The sequence below is a fragment of the Rattus norvegicus genome, chromosome 7 (genome assembly GCF_036323735.1).
Source record: "Rattus norvegicus strain BN/NHsdMcwi chromosome 7, GRCr8, whole genome shotgun sequence".
In the NCBI taxonomy this organism is placed as follows: Eukaryota; Metazoa; Chordata; class Mammalia; order Rodentia; family Muridae; genus Rattus; species Rattus norvegicus.
In genome coordinates, this window is record NC_086025.1 from 106,726,123 (window position 1) to 106,738,180 (window position 12,058).

The 12,058-nt window shown below is 48.5% G+C and overlaps 1 protein-coding gene across 12 annotated transcripts in view; it reads right to left on the bottom strand.

The window, feature by feature from the left end:
• The window catches only part of Trappc9 (trafficking protein particle complex subunit 9), a 477,026-nt gene that overhangs the window by 315,784 nt on the left and 149,184 nt on the right, over positions 1 to 12,058 (bottom strand). For all 12 annotated transcript variants that reach the window (XM_063263588.1, XM_063263579.1, NM_001034156.2 and 9 more), the window contains one exon: positions 6,666 to 6,790. In XM_063263588.1, the coding sequence (XP_063119658.1) occupies positions 6,666 to 6,790 (125 nt within the window). The remainder of the gene's footprint in view (positions 1 to 6,665; positions 6,791 to 12,058) is intronic.

The following is a 12,058-nucleotide window of genomic DNA, read 5'->3' on the forward strand; positions in this document are numbered from 1 at the left end:
GTTTTCTTCTCCTGTCTGGTTCTTTCCTGCTGACTGCAGATCAATCATGCTGAATGTGATGGCAGAAGCCAGCTCTCGATAATAGTCCCACAAGACCTGCTTGGCTCTGAGGAGATACCCAGTGTCCCTGGAGACCCTGCAGATGACCGGTGTAGCCCTCTGTAGCACAGGGTCATGCATTCAAACATTGGATGGTCTCTGTTGCTATACAGACATTAATCCTGTGGGCACAAGCTGGCTTGAGCAGGCTACATTCCATATCGCTATGCAAAGGTTTTAGGACCAGCCCCCAGATCAGCTTTTTAATGCCTAGACTTGGTTTTAATTAAGTGCTTATAGCAGGGTTTTATGACAAAAGATTGTGAAGATTCCTTTTCAGGATTCCAGGTAGTATATATAAGTCTGTTGTGGAAGTTCCCCAAAGTGAGCTCCTGTTGGTACCCCATGCCTGTACAGCAGGAAGGCTTCAAAACCTCTTAAGAATGCCGAAGACAGGCCGTAGGTGGTGGTGTGTACCTTGACCCTAGCACTTGGGAAGCAGAGGCGGATGGATCTCTGTGAGTTCTTCAAATCCAGCCTGGTCTACAGAGCAAGTTCTAGAACAGTCAGGGCTAAACAGAAAAGTCTTGTCTTCAAAAACCAAACAAAACCAAACAAGATGCTAAAGGCCAGTCCTACTACTAATAAAAATTAAAGGGGGATCAAGGTCTCCCTTTCTAAGACGATAATCCCTCAAGTAAGGACTCCACCCCGGCTGCATCACCCAGGACTGCCCCGAAGTACCCATTCCCACCCTCCAGGTAAGGGTGGCCCCCAGGTGATTGTGGGGCAGGCTAATGCTACTGCCAATGTAGCTCCTGCCAAGGGTGGGGTATGGCACTAGAAGCCATTTTAGTACCTTTCTGTCTCACTGGTTCCACACTCTCTAAGAGTATAACTGCTGCGTGTGTCTGCCCCTTGCAAAGGAGGAAATGCAGACAACAGTAAGTCTCACCTCTATAATTAACTTGCAATCACCTGGGGACAAAGGTAACTGGCAATAAGAATACTCCAAAGGTTGGCAGCCTCTGTTAGCATCCAAATAACGGCGCCACTCCAGTGGCCCATCCATGACAGAGTGGGACAAGCTGTGTACACCTGTTCCTCTCTCATCAGAGCTGTAATGAACTCTGCAGACGTTCTCCCCACACCAGAGACGGAGGTCACCCCTGCCTCTGTCTGTGTCTATTCTCAGCAGACATCACAACCAGCATGGTTTAGTGTTAGTCTCTGGCCAGAATGTGACTCTCAGACGCTGTACGTGGCTTTACTCCCAGCATTTAGAACTCAGCATGTTCTGGTTAACTGCTCTCTAGCTGTCAGACACGTGAACTGGATAAAAGCTGCAGGAGGGCTTAAGAGATGGTTCAATAGGTGAAGGACAAGCCTTGCAAGCATGAGGACCCAAGTTTAGGTTCCATGCAAAAAGCCTGTCCTGGTGATGAACACAGGTAACCCTACCAATGCAGAGATGGGACGAGAAGACACAAGGATCCCTAGAAGCTCGTGGGCCAACTACCATGGCCTGTGTGGTGACATTCCAGGCCAAAGAAAGACTGTGTTTCAAACAAAGGCAGAGATGGGGCTGCAGAGATGGCTTGGCAGGTCCTTATTGCTATTCTAGAAGACCTGAGTTCAGTTTCCAGCACCCACACCAGGCAGTTCACAGCTACCTGTAAGTCCATCTCTAGGAGACCCAGTACCTCTGGCCTCCAAGAAAACCTGCATTCGTGTGCACATACCTATAAATGGACATACACAATGTGCATAATTCAAAGTAAAACAAAATTAAAAAGTAGAAGGCACCATTAGACCAGCACCCATACCGCGTATACACACATACACACACACACACACGCACGCACGCACACATGTGCACACACAACATATACCTGCAAGAGGCTTGACACAACACCCATGGTCTCAAAAGGTCTTAGCTTTGCCCTCCCTGGACCTGGAGGAATGTTCCTTTGGCCTCATTTGGTATTTGTTTTAGCATTCCACAGACAGCAGCCTCTCTCCCCAGCTCTCCAATCTAAATTTCTTATTAAGTTTTAAAATTGTTGAGCAGATTAAAGGATTCCTGTGAAGCTTTTATGCTTAAACTTCGCAAGGAAAATGCCCTGTCTCTGTAACTATCACTGGGACAGATTAGAAATAATTTGGAGCTGAATTGGATTTGCCATTTTGTGAGCTTTTCTTATCTACCAGGACTAATAGCAGACACTTCCCTCCCTACAAGAGCTGGGAGGAAGCCTTATTATCTGCCTTTCACAGAGTGGAAACTGAGGTCAGATAGGCCAAAAGGCTTAGACATGACTATTTCATCAATATAGCTTGAATCAATAGAGTGTGTTCTGTATCCTGTAATAAATTCAGGGGCACAGAAATTGCACAGGCAGTGGCACTGTGGTGTGGTAGAAATGGCTTATGCACAAGCCTTGGAATCAGAAGCACCTGGGCTGAATTTAACTTCTACTTAGAGGCTACCTGACCCTGGACATTTCCTTCACCTCATAGAGATGTGTCCTAATTTCCCCTGAATGATGTGCAATTGTACAGAAATGGCCCTGGTAGGCATCAGAGCCTCTCTGCCCCTTGGTTCTCTGGACTCAGCAGGCTCAGGTGCTTGCCCTCCCTGAGCTGCCAGCATTCTGGAAGGCTAAGACCCTGAGCTTGGAACTGGATGTTTGGGAGCCATTTTGCCTCTGCTATGTAATTACTAGACTGATTCTGGTCAGTCACCCATTGCACCTGGGCCACCGTGTGCCTGGAAAGACCTGGGGGCAGGCGTCTGTGGCAGCTTCACTGCTGTCTACATGGTGGTCTCCTCCAGAATGTCTATATCACCATGCTGTCTGATGAGTCCCAGCCACCACTGCAACCTGGTCCAGTAGCCTTTGCTGAAATAAGCCTTCTCTTCTGATGCCTCCTGCTCAGGGACCGGCTACTCCACTGCGCTCCCTCCCCCACACCCATTCTCCGCCAACTTCCTTTCCTTCCATTTGGCAGGAAGAGACCTACATTAAGGCTAACACTTGCTGCAGAAGCTCCAGACCTGAGTTCAGTCCCCAGAACCCACAGTAAAAGGGGAGAAGCAGTTCTCCTCCTACCATGAGCAGGCCATGGCACATGTGCGCTCCTACTCAAACATGCACACATCACACACACACACACACACACACACACACACACACACACACACACACACTCTAGTAAGTAACTCAAAACATTTAAGGATCTTCTATATGCTGTCCTCTAGCTTCTCCAGATGCAGCACAGCAGGCACACACATAAGAAAGAAAAAAGAGGGGTGGAGGAAGAGGAAGGGAAAGGGGAGGGGAGGGGAGGAGAGCGGGTAAGGGACAGAAGAGCATGCTGTTTGCTTAACCTGAATTCTTCGCAGATTCTTCCAGTACATCCCTTTTTAACTATAATTATTAAAGTGCAAAAGCATGTACGAGCTCTAAGAAAGATCTAGCAGTTTATGACAGAGCCAGTCTCTGTGTGGTGCTGCTGGGGTGTCATGGGGACTCCAGAGCCCAGGCCAAGCCTTTCTCTGTGAAGCATGAGAGAACAGCTGGCCCGACGGCTCATCTCTATTTCAAGGTGGCAGAGAGGATTCTGGAAATAGATGCCAGACTTTATTAAATGCTACGTGCATGGGGCTGGGGATTTAGCTCAGTGGTAGAGCGCTTACCTAGGAAGCGCAAGGCAGGCCCTGGGTTCGGTCCCCAGCTCCGAAAAAAAGAACCAAAAAAAAAAAAAAAAAAAAAAAAAAAAAAGCTACGTGCACGTGGCAACAGATGAAGTTGTTTATTTAATTTTCCTTTCCTCGTTTATCAACATGGAGAGTTTCAACTGTGGGTTTTCTGATGTTAAACCAACCTTGCCTTCCATAGATGAGCCCTGTTCAATTGATGCTGGACAGCCCATTAGGTAGCAAGCAGGCTCAACTCCTGCTTTAGACTTGTTAAAGCTGTAGGGGGTGGAGACTGTCTATGGCGTGATGTGATGCTCCGTGTGGGTTTTCTTCAAAAATCTATTTATCTTATTTCTTCTGGTTTTTCTTTTTTCTTTTCATTATCATCATCATTATATCATCATCGTCATTACTCTGTGTGTGTGTGTGTGTGTGTGTGTGTGTGTGACAGCTGGGAGAGGACACATGCCACAGGATACACATGAAGGGCCATTTCTCTCTCCCCACCTCCATGTGGGTGCCAGGCTTTGAACCCTGGTCCTCAGGGCACGCATGGCAAGCATCTTTACAGGGCACGCATGGCAAGCATCTTTAGCCTTGAGCCATCCCACTTGCAGTGTTCTTCCTTTCACAGTTTGCAGATTTCCTATTGTTTCTCCCTTAAGGAGTTTCTCTGTGAAAGGTTTTAGCAAGAACTCTCTTTCCTTGAGGGATACAAAGCTACCTGCTTACTTACCCAGTCCTCAGCATAAAATGCTTCGCAATGCACCTCCCTTCTCCCTTATCATCTCGGCAAGGCCTGAGCAGAAGCTCCCTATCTTGGGCCTGATACTGGTAATTTACATAATTACTCTTTAATCAATCTGGCTGGAAGTCGATAAATTTCGCAGACTTTCTCAAAAAACAAGCTTCTGGTTACTTTGTCTATTTCAGGGATTTTGTCTGTTTCTTAGCTCATTGATTTCTGCCCTGTTTGTTTTTTTTTTTTTTTTTTCCCATTTTGCTTACTTCAAGTTTAATTTCCAACTTTCTTCCTAAGTTCCTGAAGTTGAAGTCCAGTCTTTAGCTACTCTGTAAGGCACCATGGTGGTGCCTACCACCTCCAAAGCCAACATGCAAAGGGCAGGAGGCCTAGTGCCCTGGCAAGCTCCATTGTTGTCAAGATTTCAGCATTTCTTCCAGCAAGCCACATGCAGGTGTGAAGTGGAAAGAAGGCCTGTTTAAGTACCAGGAGGCAAGCACGGAGAAGACTCTGGCTCTCCACTGGCTGCACCATCGTCCCATCGCTCTGTCTGATCCAGTTCTGCTTCCAACAAGCAAAGCCATTGGCAGCTGTAGTAGCACCAGGCACAGGCCAACCTGGGTCCACAATAGCCAGTACCATAAGCTGGTGGCCTCTCAGAGGGCTCTCGGCAGAGCCCTTGTCATGTGTTGATCACACAGGACCACTGCAGATCGCATGCGATTTAAACAGTAGTTACTGGCCCCCAGTGATAGTTGGAAAAGGAGAGTTGGGAAATAGAAGCCAGAACCAATCTGAGCCTAACTAGACACCAGGTCATCTAGCAAGGGCAAAGCCTTACTTCCTCCTGAGTGACTCTTGGGCTTACAGCTGCCACCCAAACTTATCTTCCCTAGTCTCCATTTTCTTTAGCTATAAAAATGAAGCCCAGGGGTCTTACTCTTTCTTCCCCAAGCCAACAATGGCCAGTCTTCCAGATGGGACTGTGAGAGGCAGACAGGCCTGGCTTATATAATTTGTGTGGTAGGGATACATGTCCAGGGCCGCAAGCATGCTGGCTAAGCACTCTGCTACTGAGCTGAGACACTTCACTGATGTTCCCCCACCAAACACAGCATCCATTTTCAGTTATCACACGCCGTCCCACCACATGCAGAATAAACAGTCCTGAGTGCAGACCCAGTTCCTGTCAGCCACCTGTATCCTTCGGGGAAACGCGATATACCTAGTTCAAGAAAGTGCTTGGCAGCCTTATCACCCGTGACAATACCAGTAATGATTTTATGGGTTCCACACAACTCGGATTAAATCATGCCATTCTTCTTCACATGCCCCACAGGCAGCCCTCAAACCACTGGCATAGCCTTCCCCATTCCTCCGAGGAGCCTACTACTCCACAGAACACAAACCCTTCTCCACACTGCACCAAGGTTACTCAGGACAGCTTTCAGGGCAGCTCTTCCCATCCAACTTGGGCTTTGGGTAGAGCTCTTCTGGTGGTCCCATCAGCCAATGCTCTCCCACATTTTAGTATGGGGCTAGCAAACAGCATGCCCACTGGGTGGCCATAAGTATGCTCGCTTAAATAGTGGTTCTATGCCTGCACCCCAGCCACTGCTCAGGGCCCTGCAGCACCCCACTGTGCACCTCCGGAGACAGGGGTAGGGGGTGCTCTGCAGGGTCTGGACTGGTGCCTGGAGCTCCTATTCTCACACACTCCTTGCAAGCTCTGCTCCTGTTGGCCCTCGTGTCCTGAGCATCCCGGCTTTGTACGGAGAGCTCCAGGAACTGTGGGCTTACAAACCAGCACCTGCGAGAGTTGCCAAATGATTAAGAAAAATGCTGAAGTGAATAGCCAAACTGAGAACTGGGCAATGAATGCATCTCTCAAAGGAAAGGGACAGGGGGGAAATCATCTCCTCTGCTCACTGTCCTCAATGGCAGGCCTGCCTTTCCAGTCTCTATGTCACAGCAAAATCAGAGCTTGCATCCCCCCAAGTACACGGCACATGAGTCGCCTCGGGACTGCGTTCCAGAAATGCCACAAGAAACGAGATACCATTTTCAACCACACACCTCCAATCTCCTTCAGAAAGGTACTCCAAATGCTAGTTGGAAAGTGCTCCAGCAAAATCCAGGAGAACCAACCCTGGCAGCCTGCACCTCCACGGATGGACTCACCTTGACGTGGCCAAGGTCCCCCGTCTTGCTGCCCTCGGAAGGGTTTGTGGGTCTGCTCTCCACTCGGGGCCGGACAACCTGGCGGAAAGGACTGGACAGGGGAAAGCCGCTCACACTGATTCCATCTAGGGAGGAAAACAGAAGTTGCAGGTAAATATGATCATCTGTTTTGTCAGGCAGGGATTTGTTTATCCAAGAAGTAACATGAAGGAGCATGATATTCTCTCCTCCCTGGTCTAATTACAAGGCGGGAGGATCTTCCCCGGGCATTCATTCACACAGACACTACCACCCCGCAGCAGGCCGCTTCCTCATAAGGACTAGTGTGGGGAAAGTGGACTTTCAAGGAGAACAATGACCCAGAAGTTTCACTGGGGCTCTCAAGGAATGATACACTCAGTAAAGAGCTAACCAAAGGCAAAGCAGCTCTCCTGGACACTGGAGACCAGCTGCCAATGAGCCACTGCAAAGGAACTAGAAGATTCTACCATTCTGCTCCCCATGTCCCACTGTGGCCCCAGCTGTGACAACCATCACTGATCCTCCAACCTCCCCCAGGTCTAAGCACTTTCCACAGTGCCTCCCCTGGGTACACTGAAAACAATCCTTCCCTCTGACTCCCAGCACCTTCTATGGCCTGAGATCTGTGCATACTATGTGCTACCCAGTGCAGAAGCTGAGTATGAGAGACCAAATCAAGGAGTACTAGATACTGGGAAAGAGGGAAAATGTATATCAGCAATGACTTGAAGCTGGAAAGCTTTGGAACATGCACACTTTGCACACACACATACATACACACATAAATACACACATACATACATATAAAATACACACACACATAACACACACGTGAAATTTGCCCAGAAACCTCAAAAACAATCCTCTTAAAGCGTGTGACCTCTTCATGGACTGAATGGCTGTGCTTTCTGAACCCAGTGGAAGGTAGAGAAGAAAGGTAGCACCATACATGGGCAGGGATGTTTCCAGCTCCCGTTGGGGCAGAAGCTTGGGCAAGAGCAAAGCTTGAAATGGCACAGGGCAGCTGCAGAAGCGAAAGAGACAAGCTGGGAGAAGATGTCACAGGAGACACTGGGAAGGAATTCTCTCCAGCATGGGAGCTGAGAAAGAACAGAAAATGATGTTGGAGCATCCCACCTGTGTTTATGCCAGCACAGGCAATCACAAATCAAATGTGCAGAATGGATTTGTCTGACAATTAATAGGAGGACAAGGGCGAAAAGTCACAAACAGATGGAGGCAGTCTACCAGGACCAAGGAGCTTAGAGGTACTGAGGATGGGATGCATGCAAGAATGGTTTGAGTCGAAAATAAAAGTGAGCGGGGTGGCGTGAACTTCACAACTACCGTTTATAGCATTCAATCTTTCCATTAGGAGAAAGGCTGTGGGCAATTTCAGGATGTAATTCTGCATGCTGAAATAACACTTCCCTTGAATTCAACTGCAATATCACAATCATCATGACAACTGGGAAATGACAGCTGAAAGCAGGCGCTAGCAGTGGAGGAAAAGCAGCTACTCTGGCCACACCAGCAAAGCCAGCCTACAAAGGCATATCCGAGAACTGGCAAGGTATGTGTGCCTGGCTGCAGAGGAGCTGGCCTGTAAATTGGGGAACTGGGAGGGGCAGGACAACCTTCAACACAAATGAGCATCATCCAATCAGCGAAACCATGGGTAGTGTAGAAGCGACCTTAGAGAGACTCACCTGCTTTTCTCTCACCCCTGACTTTACAACTTCAGGATCTCCAAACTTTGGGCTCCAGAACCTACCCTCAGTGTCCTCCAAGGTTTTCAGCCCTTCTGCCTCAGACTAATCCATGTATCTGAAGTCTCCAGCTCATAACAACCTGTTGCAGGACTTTCTGCCCTCCACGACTACGTGAGGCAGTTCCTACTGTACCCAGCAGCAACCCCCTTCTCTCTGATAACCCTGACAGATCTGATCATGGATCGTGGTGTCCTTGGACTGGCAATGGGCACAAGTCCATGGGGGCATCTAACTCACTCTATATTCCCTGTAAAGTGGGCATTACCGTACTGAGTCTACACATGAGAAAGCCAAGGTTCCAATGAGGTTGACTTCTTCAGTATTACACAGCCCATCAACACATGGTTAAAACCAGAACTCAGAACCACCAGCCACACTGAGACAAAAACAACAGCCTGAGCTCACCAGCCTGGGCTGCTCTGGAGCACAGCAGGAGGTCCAGACTATACACCAAGCCCCCACCAACCAAACGGCTTAGCAACCAACCCTAGTGACAGGGTATGCTTTTTTAACTGTTTCCAGAAAGCAAGAAAGAAAAAGACATGCGTGAATAAGGATATATATAGTAACAGATACCTAAAATAAACCTGAATAAAATGTAACTAAAATAAAATACACTTGCAAAGGTAAAAGAAAGCAACGGGTCTCTTTCCCGGGAGTCTGTCAGTGTAGGCTGCTTCAGGTAGAATATTTTTCAAAGATGCTTTCTCATGTATTCATAAAAATCCATGGATGCCAAAAAAGCCCATCTGGTTATCATAAAATATGCTCAAGGAAACCAAAGCAGTAGAAGCAGTTGGCTGAGAAGATAAGCCAATACTCATCCTTAATTTCCATGGAGAAAGCAACATGCTCATTCATTCAGAAACTCTGCAATGTGTTTAGGAAAGTAAAAATAATGTCTGCGGAGACAGTGGACTTCAAGAGGCACGGTCCCCAGCCTCCATGGACAGCCATATCTGGACACTGCTTTCCCTCCACTGGCTGTAACACAGCTATCACACCAGACCTAAGGCCTTCGGCCTTTTCCCGTGTCAGGAGGCTTCCCATTGTCCTCCTGAATACATAGAGTGCTTTGGAGTTCTGGGAAAAGTTGTAGCTTTGGGTACATGAGTTACTGATCTTGGTGGGGCAGTGACCTATGCAGAGATGGATTAGTTCAAGGCTTCCAATATATATTTTACAAAAATTTCAAGCTGCTACCGAATCCCTTTTTGGTGGGATAAGATGTCAATCAGAAGAGTGATGATTTTTCTTGATGCTAGAACAGGACTACAGAAGGAGGGTAACTGCAGTTGCCCTGGAGTGAGACATACACAATTCTCTGGGGAGGCCATCTGGAGGGCACTAGTGCAGAGCTGTAGGAGATGAAGCCACTAGTGAGGGTGCCCTTCCTCCTTTTCCCTGTGCACTGTTACTGGATGGCCCTACGCTTGCAGCCTGGGGTTCAGCAGAGACACCAGTGTCTTGCTAAGCTCTGATAAGAACCAGCGCTGCTTCCCATGGGTGAGTATGTCTCTTGCCACCTTTCTGAGGAACAGCCTAGGGGCAGGCTGCTAGGGGTAGTGGCCATCAGCATAGGTCTTCATCCAGAGTCCAGGGCTATGTGCAAATCAATTTGATTGTGTATCGCTTCACCATTTACTGACAGCTGAAGTTAGTCGGGGATTGCTTTTATTGGTGGGCCATTGCTCTGCAGTCTGCTGAATTCTCTTCCATGACCTGCCTGCTCCTCTAACGCTGTCCCCTGGAATCAGAAGATTTGTTCAGGAGCTCTGCCCTGCTCTGCTGCTCTCTTTTGAGAATAAATATGGATTTTTGGAGTTCTGAGTCTTATTTTTTTTTTTTAAAGAATGGTGTGACTCATCCCGAAGCACCCGGAAGCTGGAGGCAGCTAGCTTGCTTGCAGCCTTAACACGAAGGTATCTCTTTCTGTCTCTGTAATTCCTAGATGCCTCACTTTGCCACAAACATGTGTTTTGGTTTTGTTTTGTTTTTAAAGAAAGCCTGAGATTTTGTCGAACTTGGTTTTCCTTGGGTTAGAAAGCACTAGGACAGAGAGAATCAGTGCCCAGCACACGCGACTGGCATGTAATTCAGTTACTTCCTGCCTGTTCTCACAGGGTCTTCCCTTGTGACCAGGAGATCACACTGGTCCTGCCCCCTACATGCCCCTGTGCCAGCCCAAGCCCCGAGAATCTGCCTGAATGCATGTCACCCTACTGTGCTTATCTTGAGGGCAAGTCCAGGATCCTTGTCTCTGAATTCCCAGGTCCTGCCTGCCTGGGTGTCCCTTCGTCACTCACCACTTACCCCCTCAGCCTCTGAGAGCCATCCCTTGGTCCCCCTTTGTCATCAGAAACAGGGCTCCCCCCCACCCCCCGGGCTCCATGAGAACTTTTCTGCCTTGTTCCACGCTGCCTTTGTGAAGATGTTCTCAAATGCCTTCAGGGACCAGACACATCTTAACCCAGTCCTGGTCCTATGGGCTTTGGTCCTTTGGGGAGATAGCTGAAGCTCTTGTTTCTGGGTTGCCCATTCCCTACCTGGGTTCCCATGGCAACCCCATGCTGCTTTCATACTTGTTGTCCATTTCTCTTCCTTGTTTTTTTATACAACCAGGGCAGGCTGCTGCCCTCTCCCCAGCCAGCTTTAACCTTCCTCGGAATCTTCTCTTCTCTGCCACTCAGCCCCTTACAGAAAGCTTCCAGGGATGAGAGACGCTATGCCTGAAGCCCCTAGCCTCTTCACAATCTGACTGGCCCATCTAGGCCTTGTGTGAGTCACTGGTGACTTTGAATAAACGTTTATTCTCTTCTGCCTACTCTTTTTTTTTCTATATATTTGAGTTGAAACTGGGGGGTTTATATCTTAGATTTTAATCCTGACCTATGACTGCTCTCAGGTTGTGTTGGCCATGGCGTGTTTCTTTTGTTTTGTATTCAGTGGGCTGTCTGTTTTTGCTCCGAAGGAACAAAGCTAATGTCCTGGACAGCCTGCCCATCGTTATATTTAGCTGGGCCACCTACCTGCCTTCTGACTCACAGACAGTCATTTCACAGCACTACAGCGTAGCCACAGGAAAGGTCAGCCTGTCCCTGCCTCCCTGGGGCTCATAGGAGAGCATCTCTGCGGATGTGGGGAGCTTCGTGCCACCCACCACACTTGCCCAGAGGTCTGTTTAATAACCTATGAAGTACGTTCATTGCTAGGCCGCCTGTTCAGCCAGCATGTGAGAAGGTTGGCTTTGCTCTTCCGCTTAAATTCCGGTTGGAAAATAACGTTCTAAGCCACTGGGTTGGCGACTGGAGTGTTTGTCATTCATCAGCAACAGGTGACTGCGCTGCAGGCAGCAAGAGCCTGTCTGTGGACCATTGATCCATCATCTCCTGTGCTCATCATCGCTCTCTCCAGCCAAGCTGCGGTGACTCACCAAGAGACAAGTGCCTGCGGGGTGGGGGTAGTTGTTCAGTGGAAGGGACTAGAGGTGCTTCCGTCGAAACAGGAAGAGATGGTGTCTGGTGAAGTACAGCCCTATCCGATGCCTTCTCCACTCTCATCCAAGTCTGACCCTTCTCGTCTTTCCTGGTGCTGCCATTG